The sequence below is a fragment of the Mesoplodon densirostris genome, chromosome 16, assembly GCF_025265405.1.
Source record: "Mesoplodon densirostris isolate mMesDen1 chromosome 16, mMesDen1 primary haplotype, whole genome shotgun sequence".
Classification (NCBI taxonomy): Eukaryota; Metazoa; Chordata; class Mammalia; order Artiodactyla; family Ziphiidae; genus Mesoplodon; species Mesoplodon densirostris.
Genome location: NC_082676.1, coordinates 54,909,613 through 54,931,886, shown reverse-complemented (window position 1 = coordinate 54,931,886; position 22,274 = coordinate 54,909,613). Strand labels below are relative to the sequence as shown.

General features: G+C 40.7%; 1 protein-coding gene across 4 annotated transcripts in view; it reads right to left on the bottom strand.

Annotated features, from left to right (window-relative positions):
- The window catches only part of PARN (poly(A)-specific ribonuclease), a 160,699-nt gene that overhangs the window by 28,491 nt on the left and 109,934 nt on the right, over positions 1-22,274 (bottom strand). For 2 of the 4 annotated variants that reach the window (XM_060078713.1, XM_060078714.1), the window contains exon 22: positions 14,439-14,628. The exons of 1 other annotated variant lie outside the window; for it this stretch is intronic. In XM_060078713.1, coding sequence (XP_059934696.1) covers positions 14,439-14,628 — 190 coding nt within the window. Of the gene's footprint in view, positions 1-9,141; positions 9,226-14,438; positions 14,629-22,274 lie in introns of those variants that run through there. One more of the 4 variants, XM_060078716.1, reaches the window with a different exon arrangement.

Below are 22,274 nucleotides of genomic sequence, written 5' to 3'. Positions count from 1 at the left end.
TAGCATGAGTATCTTAATCCCACATGTTTTGGAAGACATTTCATCTCTTTGGAAATTGTCATCCTTGGTTGTTTCTAGTTTTCTCATAAACCCAGTAAACCCAACCTGAGAAGGAATAAACCCCATAATGTCAACTGAACAGGCTCAAATTTGGAAGTACACTACTGTTTCACAAATGATGACAGAGGAAAGGGGTAGGTGGGGTTTTCTTACTCATGAAAGGATCCAACTCTCGCTCTCTGCTTGGGCACCCAAACTTTATCTGATGCCCACTGTAGCCAAATGATCTGCGCTAACGGAGAGAGAGACACTAGGGATGAAAGAAGAGAACAGAAAGAAACCTATGACCATGTGGACAATGCTACTCTAAATTCTAAGAGCATCACTATATTCACTAATTTAGCTATCCTAAATGGACATTCACATTACATATTTAGTCAAATTAATGATGAGATGACAAATTAAAGACAAGACCCAAATCAAAACCTCTGAATTTATGCTTTTCAACTGGAAAGAATCAAAGAATATAGCTATGATTCTAAAGTAGCATCAATAAAGTAAATATTATTCTTATGAGTATTAACGGACTATACTGAAACAAGGTAAAATATAGTACTCATTACTTGGTGAAGTATTGCCACTGAAATCAATTACAGATGTTTATCCTGAAAGATGCTACTCTGAGGGTTGCAGACTCAAATATTGTTAATGGTTATTCAAAATTAAATTTATGGCTGAATTGGAACCTGTGGACAGTTTTATAATATTCATTAGCAACAGTTTTTTAAAGACACAGAAGGCTACTGTTTTAATACAAATGAGTACGAGTTTCAAAATCATCTCCATTTAGTGCTTTAGCACTAACAATTTGATCTGATGAATCAATTAGCATGGCTTTACCAGGAGAAGAGAACAAGGTACTTCCTGATGGGCTGCTCTTGACATGGAGAACATCATTTCAGCTCCCTGAGAACAGAGGACCACCTATCAGATGTTCTGACACCAAGAAACCACATACTTCTTGCATCCTGGTTTGGTTTTTGAAGACCCTTCTGGGAGTAATTTGTGACTACAGCAAACTAGAAACTAATCCCTTCCAAGAATTTAGAATCATTCATTTAAGATGATGAACTAATGTACCTCATGCTCATTCCCAAGAATTCCCTGATTCTTTTTTTTTTTCCCCAATTCTTTACATCAACTATTTGACAACTGATTAACACTCAAAAAAGGGTGGTCTGAATACTGATTTCTGTAGCATCACATGAGTCTGACTTCCTTTTAAATTACTTTCCCTTAAAATACGTGATTAGGCAAGCATGAATGGACTTCTGACTTGAGATTTTCCAAGGCATCCACAGTCAGTGTACTCCCACCTTCATATGGCTCTTTCACTCTAAGTATCAGGTAAGACAATAAAATAAGCTGGATGCTGGTGTGATTATGAAAAGAATGTCATTCTATCCTGCCTGACCTTTAGCAAAGCAAGTGCAAGTATTCCAAGCACGGCCTTACATTGTTCAAAAGGGAAAAAGCCTTTTGCTTTTTCCAAGCAAAAGTATTCCAAGCACGGCCTTCTCCAATCAGAAGCTGGGCAGGAAGACGTGTTCCTAGTGTATTATGGGTTCTCTTGTTCACTCGTTTATTTAAACCTTTTTCTGAGTGACCATAAAGCATCATTTGTTAGGTGCTGGAACGTTAATATGAGTAAATAACAACTCCCAACTTTATCTTTTTACTTCCTATAAGAGTCCCCAAGGCAAAGAAATCCCAAGGATTCCACGTGGCATGGAAGGCATGTCAGAAGGCATTTCTGGTGGTGGGGAAGGATCACAAATGGATATGTGAGAAGACAGCAGGCATTCTGGAAAGAGCATGAATGGGATCTAGGATGAAAGAGAGATGAGGGCTTGAATCTGGGTTCTGTCATTTACTGGTTTTGAGACTCAGGGCAAGTTCCTTTAGCTTCTGTGAGTCTCAGTCTCCTCAATTATAAAATAGGTTATTGTGAGGATTAAATAAGAAAACAAAACAAAATAGCACATGTTACAGTGCCTGGCACATGGCAGACACTTAAATGCCAGTGCCTCCTCCGCTCCCTCCCTGTCCTGCGGTGGGCAAAAGGTTCACGTTTTTAGAGATGATGTTGATCCCAGTCTTCAGAGGTAGTTGTCCCAGTCTTTGCAAAGCATCAGGAAAGGAGGTGAGGAAGAGAAGGAAGAGTAGAGGAAGGTGTGAGCAGCATGAGTAGGTTGAATAGCATGGCTGTGATGGCTGGAAGGGTAAGAGGGGAGTGTTCCCGCAGCCCCCCGGTGGGTGGGAGGGGGGCTGGTAAGCCATCACCTAGACATCCATTTGTTAGCTCACAGGTGCCTGGAACCTGCAGATCATCAAGAACCACCCAAACTGCCCTGCTCTGTTGGAAACATACAAGGTTTCAGAAGGCACAGTTCCATTTTCCCCCAACATTAGGAAAATGTTAAATACATAGAAAAGTTTGAAGAATTGTATAGTAAACATCCATTTAGCCATTATTTATATTCTATCATTAGTTCTACATTGGAAGTTGAGATTTTAAAATATACAGCAGATTTTTGTTGTTCTGCATTTGGGAAAAGGGGCACAAAAGGCAGGATCTGAAGGCTCCTATCTGGCAAGCATCTGGCTTCTGAACTACCAGTGATGCAGCAGAATGAAATGAAATCTTTTCTTCAGTGATCCTTGAGCGGACAAAAGGATGAATGTCAAACCTGTAGACAGTATTTAAACATGGAACTCCTTTCAGTGCAATGACAAACTTGGTGCTGGGTCACAGCAGTCACTCTGCATCCTCACACCAACCCCAAAAACACAAGCGCACTTTGGCTTCTGCTGGCTTACAGTGTACTAGCAGAATTTTTTAAAAGCATAAAGTGTCAAAAAAGAACTGCCAGAAAAATGAACTGCCAGATTTCTACACCTGGAAATTAAATACAGGACTTACATATTTCATACTTCATTTTAGCTAAAACTATACTACAAATAGGAATAATCCTAACTGCACATGACCTGAGTACCTCAAATAGGAAATCTGTTTTGTATTTAGACATGTGAAAAATAGCATTTCATTTCCCTATCATCTAAGTGTGTTGAGGGCAATTTCAATTGTTAGCATCATTAAAAAAAATTATATTCATACGAAGAAAGAACGAATAATATAACACATTATTAGAAACATAGATAATTACTTTTAATTATGGTTAATTAAATAAATAACATGAAGCTATGGAAAGAAAACACTGATTTTCAAATATTACTGCTATTATAAAACACGAAAGCATCTACGACAGCACCAGCTCTGTGATCTGGAGCAAGACACTTCTCCTCTCTGAGTTTTCTTATCAGAGAAAGAAGACTAATAATGCGACATAATCCCCTTCAGGGTTCTTCCTCGGTCCTCTGCGAGGATAAAGGGCCACTGCTTTTCTGATTACGGCATTTCATAATCCTGATGGTGGTTTCTACTGCCCTTTCCCTCCAGCTACTGTTCCAGGCTGAGCAGACTCAACACCTCCCCTTCCTTTCATCACTAAGTCACTTTCCTCTGGATGTGCTGCAGTCCCTCTACTTAAAATCAACCAAACAATCCACCAAAGGCCACTACTACGGGGATGACCAGAGCTGAGCATCCTAGAAGGATGACACCTCAGTACTTCTGATATTGGCTTGTACATCCCAGGGTCACTTCTATTTCTTTAAAAAAATTTAGGGACTTCCCTGGTGGTGCAGTGGTTAAGAATCCGCCTGCCAATGCAGGGGACATGGGTTCAATCCCTGGTCCTGGAAGATCCCACATGCAGAGGAGCAACTAAGCCTGTGTGCCACAACTACTGAGCCTGCGCTCTAGAGCCCGTGAGCCACAACTACTGAGCCTGCATGCCACAACTACTGAGCCCACGCACCGCAACTACTGAGCCCGCATGCTGCAACTAGTTAAGCCTGCACGCCTAGAGCCCGTGCTCCACAACAAGATAAGCCACTGCAATGAGAAGCCCGTGCACCGCAACAAAGAGTAGCCCCAACTCGCCGCAACTAGAAAAAGCCTGCGCGCAGCAATGAAGACCGAACGCAGCCAAAAATAAATAAAATTATTTTAAGAAACAATTAAAAAACCGACAGTCTTACATTGATGATCTATGGGACTAGATATCTAACAGTATTACACTGATGATCTATGGAACTAGATATCTAAGCCTCTCCCCAAAGACATAAGTTTGAAATTCGGCTGTTTTAACCTTAGGGCTTCTTCAACCTAGGATTTTTTTGGTTTGGGTTTTGGTTTTTTAAAGAAAACCTGATTTATTAAAATGAGACAGCATCTTTTTCAAACATGCACACTCTTAGGTGTAGATGATGTGCCACGTTTCTAAGAGGCAACTTAATGCACCGGGCTATGGATCCAAAAGGCGTATAAGCTAAAGAATCCTGTGTAACTTCAGCGAAATTGTTTAGCTTCTCTGAGACTCAACTTTCTCAAAGATAAATTAGGAATAAACCAAGGGTTTCACTGCCTGGAATGAAGAATCTGCTTCATAAATGAGTTTTCTCTCTTGTTTTTCATCGTTCTGCAGATATTCCAAAAAGCATGCTGTGTGTCAGTGAGCTTTACATCTTACAGCTGCTCCGCGGCATGTGGGATCCTCCCGGACAGGGGCACAAACCCGTGTCCCCTGCATCGGCAGGCGGACTCTCAACCACTGCGCCACCAGGGAAGCCCCAGATTGCTCATCTTTTTTATCATGATCTTCAGACTCATGACTGAAATGATTTGCTCTCTATGATTTACTTCAAAATTATCCGAAGGGGAGAGGGAGAGAAGAAGTACTGATTAAGTAGGACTGGTCACACACTGACTGTTGACACTTTGTGATAGCTAGATAGGCCTTCGTTGTGTTGTTTTCTCTACTTCTGTTTATATTTGAAATTTTTCTGTAATGAAAAGTTTTGGTATTCTTTAAAGCAGAAATTCAAAAGGGCCTCTCTTCTGCTTCCTAGGATATCACTTTTAAATGAAAAGACACAAGCTCTTAGATGTTTTCTTAGATGTGTGGTGATTACAGTTAAGACAATAGTCCCCTATTTGGCACGTACCTAGATGCAATCTGTTTGAGTACTTTCTTCCCTTGAGGATAAAGCTGCATACCAGACCTGGGAAAATGTATAGGGGGCATGATGGATAGTGGAAAGAACGGGGCTCTGCAGATACCCTGGTTTCAAGCCCCAGTTCTTTGTCGAGAATTGTTTAATCTCCCTGAGTTTAAACTCTGGATTGTTCATCCAGTCAACCAAAATTTTTGGAGCAGCTGCTAGATGCCTGGCCCTGTTTGGAGTTCAGCAGTGATCAAGACAGGAAGAGTCCTGTGAAACGGGGATAACCTCACCTCCCTCACAGTGCTGCTATGAGCATCACATGAGATAAAACATGAAAGACCTAGCTCAGAGACTGGCATTCAGGAATTTATTCATTCATTTAGTCACCAAACATCTGAGTACATCCTCTGGGTCAGACTCTAGGTTATGTGCTAGAGATATAAAGACAGAAAACACTGCACCTGCCTTGAAGGAAAACAGGAAAGTAAATCAATGATTATAGTGGTGAAAGCAACATATTTTAAGTTCTGAGAGGATAAAAGTTTGGATCTAGAATTCTATATTCAAGCAACACTATCAATTATGAAGGTAAAATAGAGAAACTGTTACAGAGTTTATTAACCATACACTATATATGCAAAAAAGAAAAAAAATCACTCAAGGAAAAGATTACTTCCCTCAAAAAAAATCTACACACAAAAGGCTGGGATATTTGGAAGATTCTCCTTTGGGTAGCAAAGCTTTAATGGCATAGGAATACATTTTCTTCTCTGTGGGCCCCATTATGCAACTTTTTCTCTTCAGAATACTGCATTTACACAGTCATATTATAGATGCTGTATACCTGTTACCATCTCTTGGAATCAGGTTCTCAAGAAAGCACAAATGTACAGATACAAAAAAGTAGTAAAAATAAATAAATTAACAGCACTAACCAAAGAGAGAAGGGAGAGAGACAGAATATATATGTGTTAAATTTTTAATCTTTTTTAGAAGTGAACAAGATACATTAGTCAAAGAAGATGAGAAATAGAGGTATAATTTAAAAGTATAGTGATAATAGATAATGAAGAAAATGATAACAGTAGCTGCCACTGGGAAAAAGAACTGGGAGTGTGGAGCCAGGATTTTCCCCCCTTCATTTCATATTCTCCTGTACTATGTGAATTTTTAAAAATTATGTGCATTTATCACTCCAATGGTTTAAAAAGTGTCACGGGAAAACACTTTTTCTTCTAAAATATATGTAACTCACAAGATCTACAGTGAATCTGCCAACATTTACTCTGCCCAAATACAAGAAAGATACTAAGGTAGCTAGACTAGATAGTTTTTATAGTCCTTTCCAGAAGCTAAGGGATATGCAAATTGTGGAGATGTCATTTGGTTAATATAAAGACACAGATGTAAAGTCGGTTCCTAAGCTATAGAACCAAGAAGAGAGCAAGAACTAAAAAAAAGGAAATTTCCCCAGGAAAAGGCAGCTGAGAACCAGGAACAGGGCAGCAGTCAAAGCTAAATGGAGATTCCTGCAGTAGAACCAGGGGCAAGAAAAAAGAAACAAGGGAACGTCAACACTGAGAGGGAGTGAGGGGCCCCCATGGTAAGAGGGGTGGGGCTCAGGCTGTAGGGAAACATTCTGAGATGGGGGGTGGGGCGGCAGGGGTGGGGTCTGAAGGTGAGAGGCCACCACTCAGAGTCACAGAAGCACGAAAGCAATGAATGTGCAAACAGAGGACCAAGACATAGAGGACAAAAAGGGCTGAGTACAAGTTTCTTCTGCTACAGACTGAGTGGTATCTAACCATCTAGAAATCATGGGGAAAAGGAGCTTCAAAGAAATTCTAGTATACAGATGGTAGATGGGAGTTTGAAAGACAGTACCCAGTGAAAGGGTCAATGATCTTTTCTCTATTTGGTGTGTTTTCCTTATTATTTCAGTGTAGTAAAGGGCTTTCATAGGTTCACCCAATCTTATTTTTATTATATACCTCTTAAGCAAAAGTTCTCCTGCTACAGGGATTTTCAAAAATCTAACTCAAAGGGCCTCAAGAGTTTGTATCAGTTTCCCAGTGTAAAAACACTTGGAATTTAAGAGCTAGAAGGAACTTTTAACATTCTTTCTGACAAAATGCCTCACTTAAGACGAGAAAACAGAGACAAATCCTGGGCTCTTGCTGGTATTCACTGAAGGGAAGAATGAATGAGGTCTTTCCCAAGGTTGGGAAAGAACCCAAGCTAGAACCCTTGTTTGTCCAGCTGCCTAGAAGTCAGTTCCCTTTCCACTCTGTGGCCTTGGTTGTCTCTAAGGCATTTTTCAGTCGGAGGAGAGAAAACACTTGCTCCACAGGCCCATTTACGAATAAACGTGTAAGCAGTCTGACAAAGCAGTGGGTCCCGGAACACAGTCTCCTTCATCAGAATTCTTCTTTGTCTCTAAAGGGCTCCCCCGCCCAGCCCCTATTTCCTAATGTAATATGCACATTCAATTACTAACTGCTAATTTTAGATGAAAATTATATGAAATCTGAAAACCATAGGTTTGATATATGCTTAGCATTTCCTACATAAGCAGGAATTCCCAGGAGCTACTACATTTTCAAGGAAGGCTGAGATTTAGTTTCACAGAAAGGGAAGGCTAGAAGGAAGAGACTGACCAAAGGGTTTTTCCCAACAGTTGAAATAAGCCAAAGGGCACATAACCCCTAGACATGATTGAACAAATCTCTGTAAGGGCAAAGTGGCTTTGGAAAACCATTTTCTTTAATTATAGAACATCGTTAATAATATGAGAATGGTAATAATAGCATCTGTTTTTCAGGACTGTTTCAAACATCAGTGTTTATTTATGGGGACTAAATATCTATTAGTGAGATCTTAAATGTTTTTGCTTCCACTGTAAAGGAGGATTCTTCAAACACCATGCCAACCTGTACTTATTCAGAGCTCTTGCCACCAAACCAAATCTTTTTCCCTTCTCAAGCAAATTTATGTCCAGTCCAGTTTCCCAAAGCCCTATCTTTTGTCCAATTAATCAACTATAAACTCCTTGAATATTCTGAATCTATTATAGAAAAGAAGCCTGCTGCCACAATACCAATGCAAACAGCAGAAGAAATGGACATTCACCTCTATGGGCAACAGTAACAGCCAACCCTAGAAGCTCGGCTGTTGTGACGTGTCTTCCAAGGTCTCAGATCAATTCTCTAGAGCCAAAGAAGTGAGTCAAAGAGCCAACCATAAGGGCCCTGCACGATCTTAACTGGATCCTTCTAATTATGCCTGAATTTTTATGTTTATACTTATGTCATCTCCCCCATAGTTTAGTCCCTTATTTTCTTAAGATTATTAACTTTTAAAGAGAGAGAGAGAGAGAGAAAAGGAACAAAAGCAACAACATATCAAGCTTACAAAATGTAGAAGCAAAATATGAGGCAGAAGATCACAAAGGATGGGAGGGGGTTGATGGAAATATACTCTTGTAAGAATCTTACATTGTTCATGAGGCAATGTAATTTTCACTTGAAGATAAACTGTGATACATTAAAGAGGCGTATTATAATCTCTAGAGCAGTGCTTGGCCAACAGAAATATTTTGTGAGCCAGATATGCAATTTTAAATTTTCTAGGAGCCACCATTAAAAAATAAATAGGGCTTCCCTGGTGGCGCAGTGGTTGGGAGTCCGCCTGCCGATGCAGGGGACGCGGGTTTATGCCCCGGTCCAGAAGGATCCCACATGCCGCGGAGCAGCTGGGCCTGTGAGCCATGGCTGCTGAGCCTGCGCGTCCGGTGCCTGTGCTCCACAATGGGAGAGGCCACAACAGTGAGAGGCCCACATATGGCAAAAACAAACAAACAAACAAACAAACAAATAAATACAAGTGAAATTAATTTTAATAATATGTTTATTTCACCCAGTATATCAAAAATATTATCATTTCTACATGTAATCAATTCTTCAAAATCAGGTGTGTGTTTTAAATTTACAACACATCTCAGTTTGGATTAGCCACATCTGAAGTACTTGTTAGGCACATGTGGTCAGTGGCTACCACTGGGCAGAGTAGCTCTAGAGCAGGGATCAGCAAACTTTTCTGTAAAGGAACAGATAGTGAACATTTTGAGTTTTGTGGGCCACACAGTCTCTGTCACAACTACCCAAATCTGCCATCGTAATGCAAAGCAGTCAGAGGCAGTATGTAAATTAATAGGCACTGCTGTGTTCCAATAAAACTTTATAAAAACATGTGGGCCTGATTTGGCCTATGGACTACAGTTTGCCAACCATTACTCTGGAGCAATGACAAAAAATAACACAAAAACGTATAAGCAAAAAGTTGACAGGGAAGATAAAATGGGAGGCTATATATAATATCAGTAAGTACTAAATAACACACAATTCATCCAAAAAGCGACAGAAAACAAAAGGACACAGAACAAGCAGGACAAGTAGGAAACAAATATCAAGATGGAATACAGGCTCACCTGTATCATTAATTAGATTAAGTATAAAAAGCGGGGATTGTCAGAGTGGATAAAAAAGCAATACTCAACCATAAGCTGTTTATAAGAAACCTACTTTAATTATAAAGACAAATAAGTTGCCAGTAAAAGGCAAACACCTACAAGAAACAAGAGTGGGGCTTCCTTGGTGGCGCAGTGGTTGAGAGTCCGCCTGCCGATGCAGGGGACACGGGTTTGTGCCCCGGTCCGGGAGGATCCCACATGCCGCGGAGCGGCTGGGCCTGTGAGCCATGGCTGCTGAGCCTGTGCGTCCGGTGCCTGTGCTCCACAATGGGAGAGGCCACAACAGTGAGAAGCCCATGTACCGCAAAAAAAAAAAAAAAAAAAAAAAAAAAGAAACAAGAGTGGCTATGTTAATATAGGACACAATAAACATCAAAAAAAGGTTATTTCTAGAACTGAAGAGAAATATTCCACAGTGATAAAAGGGGCAATTCATTAAGAAGACATAACAATCCAAAATGGGCATATACCTATCAAAACAGTTTCATGAAGCAAGAATTGATATAATTAATGGAGAATTAAATCCACAACCATAGTTGGAGATTTCAATACCACTCTTAGTAGCTGAAAGAAAAAGCAGACAACCACCCCCCAAAAAAACCCCAACAACAACAAAAAACCCCTAACCAACTCAGTAAAGATATAGAAGAGCTGAGCAAAACCATGAACCAACATAACTTAAAATGATGTTAATGGAATATCACACTCACTCAAGTCCACATAGAACATGCACCAAGACAGACCACATGTCAGTCCATAAAATAAGTCTCAATAATTATCAAAGAAGTTCTAAATAACTCATGTGTTAAAGAAGAAAGCACAAGAGAAATTAGAAAATATTTTGTAATAGATGACAGTGAAAAGACAACACATCAAAATATGTGGAAAGCAGTTAAGCAAAAACTAAAGAAAAATTCACTAGAAAAGAAGAAACATAAAGTCGAGGAGTTAAGTTCCCACCTTACAATGGGAGAATAACATATTAAATCCAAAACTATTAAATTCAAATAAGCAGAAGAAATAATAAGAAGAGTATAAATAAATGAAAAAGCAAGACACAAATATAATAGAGAAAAACCAATAAAGTTAAAAGTTGGTTCTTAGAAAGAATTAATTGATAAACACCTAGCAAGGAAAAGAGAAAACACAAATTACTAGTATTAGCAATTTTTAAAGGGACATAACTATAGATCCTACAGATACTGAAATTATAAGGGAGTATTTTGAGCTAATAATTTTATGCTAACAAATTTGACAACTTAAATAAAATTGAATATCCCTTGGAAAACCAAATTCCTAAAAGTGATACAAGAAGAAATAGAAAAGCTAAATCTTCCCATATCTATTAAAGAAATTGAGTTCATAATCAAAAACCTTTCCATAAAAAACTCTTATGCCCAGATGTCTTCACTAGTAAACCCAACCAATAATTTAGGAAAAAAAAAAAAAGTCCTATACACACTGTCACAAAATAATAGAAGAGGAACTTCTTAACTATACTAGTTTTATGAGGTCAGCATAATCCTGAACCAAAACTTGACAAAGATGTAAAAAAAGAGAAAATTACAATCTAATATTCCTCATCCTCATGAACAAAGATAAAAAAATATTTAACAATATATTCAAACCCAACATGTAAAAAGGATAATACATCATGACCCAGTGGAATTTCTCCCAGGAATGCAAATCCAATTAAGCATTCAAAAACCAATCAATGTCATGCAAAATACTTACAAAGGGCAAAAAACACGTGACAATTTTAAAAGATACAGAAAAAGCATCTGAAAATATCCAACATCTATTCATGATACAAAGTCTTAGCAAACTGGAAATGGCGGGGAACTTTTTCATCCTGAAAAAAGACTTGTATGGACAACCTAAGAATTATAGTTCAAGGGGAAACACTGAACTAACTTCCCCTCTCTAATACTGGAAGGCAAGGATATCTACTCTTCCCACTTTAACAATATACCAAAGGTGCTAGTTGGTACAATAAAGCAAGAAAAAGAAATAAAAGACATAAAGACTGGAAAAGAAATAAAACTGTGTAAATTAAAAACTCTTCAGAATATTAAGAAAAAACCCAACCTATCAGAATAAGTGAATTTTAAAATGTTGCAGGATACAAGGTCAATATACAACAATTAATTATATTGTCTATAGAGAAGCAGCAAACAATTTGAAAATGAAACTTAAGAAACAATTCCATTTCTGATAGCATAAATAAGATAAATATTTAGGGAAAAATTAACATAAGACATATAAGACTTCTACAGTAAAAACTATAAAACAGGTCTAGTGAAGAAAGACAAGATCGTTCTAAAATTTATGTGGAATACAAAGGATCTAGAATAGTCAAAACAATACGAAAAAGAACAATGTTGGAGGGTTTATGCTACCTGATTTTAAGACTTACTATAAAGTCAGAAAAAAGAAAGTGTGGTATTGGCATAAGAATAGTATAAAAATGAGTGGAACAGAAGGGTCCAGATATAGATCTAAACATACATGGTCAATTTATTTTTGACAAAAGTGCCAAGTTAATTTAACAAGGAAAGAAAAGTCTTTTTAACAAATGTTGCCAGAACAACTAGACATCCATATGGAAAAAACTAAACCTTGACTCCTATCTCATACAAAATTAATTTGAAATGGGTCAGACTTAAATGTAAAAGCTAAAACTATAAACCTTCTAGAAGAAAGGTTTCTAGAAAATCATTGTAACCTTACGTAGGCAAAGTTTTGGAATGGGGAAAAAACCCACTAACCATTAACAAAAAAAAATTAATAGGACTTCATCAACATTAAAAATATTTGCTCATCAAAATACATCACTAATAAAATGAATATACTACCCCAGACTCAAAAAATGTATTTGCAGCACAAAGGATGTGTATCCAGAATATATAAAAGAACACCTACAAATCTACAGTAAAAAGACAAACAACCTAATTAGAAAATGGGCAAGTGACTTAAATATCCACCTCAAGCAGAAGATATTTGAATGGTCAAGAAGCACACAAAAAGGTGGTCAACAAGAGAAATGCAAATTAAAATCACAATGCAATACCATCTTATATCTTCTAGAATGGCTAAAAAAGGCTGACAGCACTAAGTGTTGTCAAGGATGTGGAGCAATTGGAACTTTCATATAATACTGGGGGAGTATAAAATGGTACATCCACTTTGGAGAACTGTTCAGTTGTTCTTATAAAGTTTAACATACATCTATCCTAAGAACCAACAATTCTAATCTTAGATATTTACTCAACAGAAATGAAAACATATGCCCACAAAAATTTTTTTTATAGAAATGTTCATAGCAGCCTGATTTATAATAGTCCCACCTGGAAACAACCCAAATGTCCATCAACAGGAGAACAGGTTAAGGCTGTATATTCATACAATGAAGTAATACTGAGTAATAAAAATTAATGTACTTGGGCTTCCCTGGTGGGGCAATGGTTAAGAATCCACCTGCCAATGCAACGGACACGGGTTCGAGCCCTGGTCCAGGAAGATCCCACATGCCGGGGAGCAACTACTGAGCCTACACTCTAGAGCCCGAGCACCACAACTACTGAAGCCCACGTGCCTAGAGCCCATGCTCCACAACAAGAGAAGCCACTGCAATGAGAAGCCTGTGCACCACAACGAAGAGCAGCCCCCGCTCACCGCAACTAGAGAAAGCCCGCGCACAGCAAGGAAGACCCAACGCAGCCAAAAATAAATAAATTTATTTAAAAAAAAAAATTAACATACTCCTGATACACACAACATTAAGGATGAATTTCAAAAACAGGTTAAGTGAAAGAAGCCAAACATAATACCAAATGATTCCATTTTTTATAAATTCCAAGAATAATCAAAATTAATCCACAGTGATAGAAATTTGAAATAGTTGCTTAGGACAGTGGGGGCTTGGAGTTGCTTGAAAAGGGGCACAGCAAAATTTTGAGGCGGGGAGATAGAAATGTCCTACATCTTGCTTTCAGTGGTGGTCACCTGTGTATATGTAACTTAAAACTCTCTGAACTAAACATTTTAGATCTGTACATTTTATTATGTTATAATATGAGGTATGTTAATTATACCTCAATTTTTAAAATCTCTAAAAAACCATTTAAAAAGTAGGGAGGGGAATCCAAATATTAACAGTGGTTGCTTCTGGGTGGTGGGATCATGGCTAATTTTTTCTTTGTTAATTCACACTTTTCTCTTCTTTACAATTTTCTATAAGGAACCCCCCCCCCATTTCTATACCTATGTTTTATAGTTTCACAAAGATTCTAAAATATCACCAGCATTTATCTTCTGAAAGTAGGAATACATGTAAGTAAAGGAAGTGTGTATCAAGTTCTCTCTCTACAGCAGGCATGTGGTGCAGTGTCTACGTGGGATATGAAAAGGGGTTCAGAAGCTCAGCCAGAAGCAACGTGGCAGCCTGGGAAGAGGAAGAGATCAGACGGAAGAGTTCACCTCTGACCCTGGCTTTCTTACTGAATGGTGGCAAGTCACAGAGCCCCTGGTTCTTCACCCCTAAAATGGGAATAAGATGTATCCCCTTGTCTGCCTCATCTGGGTTTTGTGAATGTTAACTGAAATGGTCTGTATAGCACAGAAGGAATTAACGGAGTAGTAACTTCTGATATTATGTGAAAACTTAGAAAAAAGTCTTTCTCAAAAGTCAGATTTACTACTTACAGTCCTATAAGAAGCAGCGAGAAGAGCTTTGCTAGAACGACGCTGCCCTTTCAAATCGACAGCCAAGAACTCTTACCTATTGGCGGGGTAACAGTGATTCTGCAAAGCATAGGAGATGCACTGCGTGTTTAACCGCTTTCTCTCAACCTCCTTCCAACTATCTTCTGTCCACTTTCTCTTGATCTGCTTCTCCTCATGCTTTGTCCCCACATATTCAGCATAGGTCTGGATCCGATAGCTCTCTGCATATTTGCTGGTATTGACAGCTACAAGGAAAAGAAAAAATCCTTATCAAAGAGTCTGGCCTAGCCCCAGGGATGTCACTTCGGAAAGATGGCCTGAGGTAGTCAAAGGAGCCCTGGGGTGAGGTGTGCACTCCCAACCCCGCTCTGCCATTTAGAAGCCAGGTGGCCTTGGGAATGTCTCATAGGCTCTCCATATCTGAGTTTTCTCACCTGGAGAAGAGCCAGTCACTGCTCCTCAATCTCCCTTACAGTGTGAAAATGCTCTGTAAACTATTCAATAACCAGGATGATGTAAGCAAAACGTTAATTTTCGGAAGATTTGCAGGTAACATTATGGCCTGAAAATTACTCCTTTTCAGAGTAAGAAAATGAAAAACAAAACAAAACCACTAAGGGAAAACTGTAAACCCTCACTTATTTTGTTAAAAATAAAGATGACAAGAAAAGCAATATTGACAGCAGTGCTGATCACTGTGTTAAATACCAAAGGTCTACCATACGTCTGTGTCCGGTGCTTTGCGTACATGATGTCTAATCTTCACAATGCACTTGTAAGGGAGAATTGTCTTTATTGAATATGAGAAAGCAGGTGCACAGAGGTCGGGGGCATTGCTGCAGGCCACACCGTGGGCCAGCGGCAGTGCTAGGCGGCAAAACCAGGCTGCTTCGACCCTAAGGCCAGGGCCCTGCCTGCCGTTCCGCACTTCACTTTGGACTCTGCAGAGTCAAGATATTCCCACAGTACTTGAGGCCTGCCTCTTCTCCTTCTGCTCTGAAAGCCTGCTAATTCTCTGTAATGTGCCTCTGGCAGGAGTCCCTGAAAACTAGAGCTTGTTCCCTCTTTGGTGTTAATGCCTGACTAAGGCCCGGTCCATCTTGCTGCCTCCTTCTCGGAGGGTGGGGATGGAACGTGCAGGTGGCCTGGGAGTGAGGACCCACGGAAACCGGGAGGATGGGCCCCCATGTGCTGGCTCCAGCTTCTGCAGTGTGAGCACACACTCCCCGGCCCACTATCACTGCCACTGGTTATTACCTACACTAGCAGCAAGACTGTAAGGGCTGGGCCATGCTGGCAGGGGCTGCCAGACTTGGGACCCGGGCAGCTGCAAAAGCACCGTGACGTCTGAAATAGAGTATACCCACTTCTGTATACCCACTTCTAGCAAAGTTCTTGGATCAGAGTAGTTCCCAGTAAATATTATGTAAATGAAGCATGGTAGAATGCAGCAAGAGGTGACAGATACACCAGAACTGGACAAGGGACTCCAGTACTTCAGAGACCTTAAACCACAGGGAAAGACAACTGGGTAAGAGGCAGATACTCCCCACATACCCAGCCCCTCACACTTTCATCTTCACTCCAAGTGGACCAGATCTGCCTCAAACGTCTCAGCACAATAGGAGTTTATAGAATGTCATGCCCTAAATGTTTAGTCATCTAAAGAGCAAAGCAAAATAAAACAACAAAAAGAAAAATAAGAAAAGACACCTACTCTTATTATGCACCCCAATGTTCACTGCAGCACTATTTACAATAGCCAGGTCATGGAAGCAACCTAAATGCCCATCGACAGATGAATGGATAAAGAAGATGTGGCACATATATATACAATGGAATATTACTCAGCCATAAAAAGGAACAAAACTGGGTCCTTTGTAAAGGCGTGAATGGACCTAGAAACTGTCATAGAGTGAAGTAAGTCAGAAAGAGAAAAACAAATATCATATATTAACGCATATATGTGGAACCTAGAAAAATGGTACAGATGAACCGGTGTGCAGGGCAGAAATAGAGACACAGATGTAGAGGACAAACATATGGACACCAAGGGGGGAAAGTGGCGGGAGGGTGGGGGGGTGGGATGAATTGGGAGATTGGGATTGACATATATACACTAATATATATAAAATGGATAACTAGGGGCTTCCCTGGTGGCGCAGTGGTTGAGAGTCCGCCTGCCGATGCAGGGGACACGGGTTCGTGCCCCGATCCCGGAAGATCCCACATGCCGCGGAGCGGCTGGGCCCGCGAGCCATGGCCACGGAGCCTGTGTGTCCGGAGCCTGTGCTCCGCAACGGGAGAGGCCACAGCAGTGAGAGGCCCACGTACAGCAATTAAAAAAAAAAAAAAAAAAATGGATAACTAATAAAAACCTGCTGTATAAAATAATAAATAAAATAAAATTCAAAAAAAATTTTTTTTACTAAGAAGTTTGCTGTACTTTTCAAATATTCACTCTAGAGTTTAACAGGAAAAAAAGAAAAGAAAAGAAAACAACCCTAAGGGTATTAAAGAACTTTCATATTATCCCAAGGAAGCAGATTGAGTTAGTGAAATGTGAGCTCAAAACAGCATATGCTCTGACTCACTACAAGGAGGGAAACAGAAAGTACCCAGCTCTGCAGATACACTATCGACCAAAGTCACTCAGATCAGAGAACCACAGAAACAGGACCCTTTCTTTAAAATCTTATTCCTCAGGACAGTTACTCTTCTTGCTTTCAACGGACTACACTTCTGACTTTCTCGGCTCATCTATCTAACCGCCCCACAACCTGTATACCCAACAAACATCATCCATCCGTGCCTCTGTCTAGCAGCTGCTCACTGGGTGTCTGTCCCAGGGACGATGCCAGATATTTGGTAAAACAAGACACAATTTCCACCCTCTTGAGCTCACCCTGTCACATGCAAGTTTTATGCAGTTTCCTGTAAGCTTGAGACTACCTGCTAAAACAGGTTCATCTATCAATGCAATACATGAGAACCCACAGATTCTACATGATTATTCTGTCCCGATCGTTGGCAAATGAGCATCTCCTGGATTTTCCTCTTTAAGTTTCATTCCTTACTCAGGCAGGTTGATTTTGAAGTGTGCCCCACAGGGATGACACGTGCAATAATGCCTCTCTCGAGTTTAATCTGGATTACCAAGTAAAAGAGGAGGCTTGAGTCAACGTTCCTCCTGAAAGCAGAGGTGATGATAGTAAAGGAGCCAAGATGATCTACTTAACAGCATTCTATTGTTTCCAGTAATTTAGCTCTCAGCCCCATGGACAAATGTTTCAAAAATTCCCTAACCATGGCGGGGAATTTATCTGAGCACATTTGGAATTAGGATCCCTTAAAGGGGGAAACAAATAACAATCCACTTTCCACGGCTGGCCTTCACATGGCAATAATTTACCAGCATTCCTTCGAGTCCCAGCAGCTTTGCAACTCTCGGCCTTTAATCTGGAAGCCAAGCTCTGGCCCAGAGCCACCCTTCTAATGGATGAATCAGCAAAATGAATTGGCTGTCAGCTGTGTCCTCCAGTGATTCCAGCTCGCCTGTCAGAAGCAGCGTGGCGCAGGCAGCTTGGTCACACTAACCTTTTCCAAATTTGTCAGGAAAATGATTCAAGGCCATCTTTTGGCCGTGCCACTTTGTGAAAGCCACTGCGAAACCAAACCCGGTGAAGGCCCTTCCTGGTTCCTTGTGGGTGAGTGAGAGCAGCTCCTCTCCCCACAGTCTCACCCACCCATGGCTTCACTGTGTCGGGTCCGCTGTCTCGACACTTTGTGCATTTAATCTTCACAACCACCCCATGAGGAAGAGATGTTCTAGTCATCACACAGATGAAGAGACTGAGCATCAGGGGAGCCAAGCAGCTTGGTTATGGTCTCATAGGGTGAGCAACAAGGCTGGTATGGAACCAAGATGTGACTTTTTTCTAAAACATAACACTGCCACAAGTCTGATATATATTTGTGTATATTTATGTGTCCATTTAGATGGACGATTATCTTATAAAATGTTTCCTTTAGAGGAGTTTTTAAGAACTACTTAAAATGTTGAGATTTGTTTCTAAAAATGTAGACCCTTCCATTACTGTCAAGCAAAAAATCTCTCCAACTAAGTTGAGAGATACATAATGTTCATGGACAAGAACACTTAACATAAGACATAGAGTCCTTCCTAAATTTATCTCTAGATTTAATGCAGTTTAGTTTAAAAAATTCCAACGTTTTAATAAAACAGTGAAAAAATTTTAAATGAGATTAAAAAAAAAATCTCAACAGAACACAGAGCAGTGGTAGCAAGGGACTGGGGAGGAGGTCAACCGCCAAAGGGATGAGGGAATTCTGGGAGTGATGGAACTGTCCTGTATCTTGATTGTGGTGGAGGTTACATGATGATGTGCATTTGTTAAGATGAAGACCTGGGCAACAGAACAGTGTATATTTCACTGTATATAAATTACACCTCAATTATTCTGTGGAATTTGAAAGGTTGATTCCAAATTTTAAAGGGAAGACAAATGGCCAATGATAGCCCAAACATTTCTGAAGAAGAATAAGGAAGGGGGACTTGCCTTGATAGCTAAAAAAGCTTATTGTAAACCTGTAGTACTTAAGACAGTGTAGTAATGGGACAGAGATAAACAAACTGACCAGTGGTACAGAAGAGCCTAGAAACAGACCTATGCATCTGTGAAACTTTGATTTTTGACAGAGGCAGCATGACACTGTGCAAAAGGAAAAGTTGGAAAAATTGTTTATCCACAGGAAGAAAAAAAGAAATTGGATTCTTACTCACACCAGGCCAAAAAATCAACTCCAGATGGATGAAGCACTTAAATGTCAAAAGCAAACTTTGAAAACTTGAAAAGAAAATAGAAGTGAATATCTTCCGGAGCTTGAAGTAGGAAAGAATTTATGAAGATACAAAAAATGTTAAGCATTAAAAAAAAGATCAATAAGTTCGGCTACATTACTACGAAAACTTTTGGCCACCCGAAGACACATTAAAGAGAGGGAAGACAATCTACACACTGGGAGAAGATATTTGTGACACATACAACTGATGGAGGATTAGTACCAGAATACATAAAAATGCCTACAAATCAGTAAGAGAACACCTAACAGAAAAATGGGCAAAAGACACGAAAAGCATTCATAGTCGTTTCACAGAAAAGGGAGCATATAACGCCAATAATTACATAAAGAGTTGCTCAACCTCAGGCAAAGGCAAATTAGGAGCACAATATGATATCATTTTGTAGATCTGTAGAGGGAAAGGGAGAGGGAGGGGTAAGGGGGATGGGGGGAAGGTGAGGGGAAGGAGAGAGCGGGGGAGAGAGAGCCGGGGCGGGGGTGGGGGGGGAGAGAGAGGGAGAGAGAGAGAGAACCAAAAAAGCAAGAAAATGATCAGCGTGACTTTCAGAAGAGTGACTGCCGCCCACAGGGGATCAGGGGGATGGGATGGGGAGGAACAACAGGTAAATGTAATTTATTAACAATATTTTAGCTCTTTGGTTGAGTGGTGGTTTCACACATGTTCATTACATTTTAAACAAATTGTTCAGTTTTGCTGTTGTTTTACACTGTCCAACTCCTAAGGGCCATTTCTGAGACTAAGTTAGAAGGGCTCTGTAAGACTAGGTAAGAGTTACTCCAGTTTCAATGTCTTCAGTGATAAGGAGGTGTCCCTGAATGGTCCGTGTGCTGCAAACAATCACGGCTGCTGAAACGCCAGGCTTCTCAGACCTTCCGAGGGAGGCTGAGGACATTTGTGCAGCCTGGTTATTAAGCGGCTGCAATCACTTTACTGCAGCAACTGCTGGAGGGGGTGGGGTGGGGGGAGCATCAGGAAACTTCAGAAGCAGTCACACACCGTTAGTCCTGCATTTTCTGCAGTGGCTACCCTCAGCCAACATCAGGTTCTCAGTCAGTTTCTAAGGGAATTACCTATAATGCTTATCAGTCCAATGGTTACAAGAAAGAGAAATATTTATTGGTTACTTACTCTGCCAGGTATGGAAAAATCCTGCAAGGATTATCCTGACTCTGTAGATAAGGACACTGAAGCTCAGAAGAAGTGACTAGTTCAAGGTCTCAAAGATGACAAGTGTTGGGATCCAAACCAAAGCTACATTCTTTTCACGACACCATGTGCGCTGGAAGGGTCCCAGACCGTGTCATTTAGAGTTAACACAGGCAAATGCCTCTGTCTGCAAGAGACTCAGAGTCTGTCCATCTCTCCATACAACAGTTATGTAAAAAGCAGAAGGAATCTCTCCGTGATAACCTGGTATGTTAACCGCCCACCCGAAGTGACATGTGCTGACAGTGGCCTCTGCCAGCTTTGCAGACCCAAACCCTACACCCTACCCACCAACGTGTACTTTAATGCTCTATGGTGCCCACTTCTGACACCCTTCATGACCTCTCCTGACCCCTCCCATAGCCGCCAGCCTGGGGCCCTGCACCACTGTGCCCTCATTCTGGGTTTTCACCCCACACCAGGAGGGCACCAAACATTGCTTTGTGTTTGCTTGTTTATTTACATGTGAACATACCAGACTCAGAAGTTTTCTCATGTTCCATATAATTTGATCAACTCTGGGTTTTCAACAGCATGACCATTTTTTGACTTTTACCAGAGAGAGGATGGAGGGTTTTATCTCGGATTCTAGGGGAGAACTAACTTTACAAAAACACTCAACCCTAATGATGGTCACTAGGAACATTTGCCTGTGTTCAAAAAAACTGATCTTGGGTGTACCTCTCCTCAACCCACCCAAAGAACTAGGTGGATACTAAGGTGCACACAGGAATCGGTGGTCTGTCAGAAGCACGTGCAGTACAGCTATTTCCAGGGTGCCCAAGAGGTGAGAGCGGGAGAGCCCGCCAGGAGATGACAGCCCTATTTTACCCTTGCCAGTCCATCCTCTTCTATAAAACCCTGCAGAGTCTTCAAGATAAAGTGCAAACCTGCTAGAGGGCGTCAGGGCCTTTAGCTTGGTCCAGCCCTCACTTCAACGCTGACTCTTTCCCCACGTTTACCCAGGCGCTCTTGGAGGGAAGGGACCTTAGCTTATTCATCTGTGTAGCGCCTGGGCTCTACCATGGTACTTTGGCAGGAATTTCATCTGACATTGTGGAAAGAGGGAAGAAACACAGCTTTTGTACCTGCTGTCAGCTTGTTTCTACTCAAGAGAAGAAAACCAGAACCAGGATACATAGTCACAACATCTTCAGTGAAAAATTCCATGAGGAAGGTTGGTTCAGCAGATGAAGAGCCCTGGGCTGGAAACAAGAAGATCTGGCTCTGACTCTGAAGGGCAGGCTCCCTTGGGCAGGAGCAGTCTGTGCACATTGCCCCACCTGAGCCTCACAGCAACGCTGGGAAAGAAATGGCAACGGCCCTTGACAGCAGACTCGGCGAGGCCAATGCACCTGCCCCGGGCACATGGTCAGGACCCAGGGCTTGTGATTCCTTGTCCCTTGTTCTTCATACATTGCATACTTATCCAATAAAGCGTTGCTTGTTTGTTTGTTTGTACAGTACTAAGGCTAGGGAATTCCCTGGCGGTCCAGTGGTTAGAACTCCACACTTTCACTGCTGAGGGCCTGGGTTTGATCCCTGGTCGGGGAACTAAGATCCCACAAGCCTTGCACCATAGCCAAAAAAATAAATAGAAATAAAAAAATTAAGTACTAAGGCTAAAGAGTGAAAACTAAGGCACATGAAAGAGATCCAAGCACTGTAAAGAGCACAGCGGAAATAATGGAGTAAGAGGCAGAAGGGAACTGGGCTCATTTCAGCTTTCCCCAAGCTTCTATCACAGCACCTGACATATAGGAGACACTCAGGAAAGGAAATGCACTAAGGCCAAGGGAG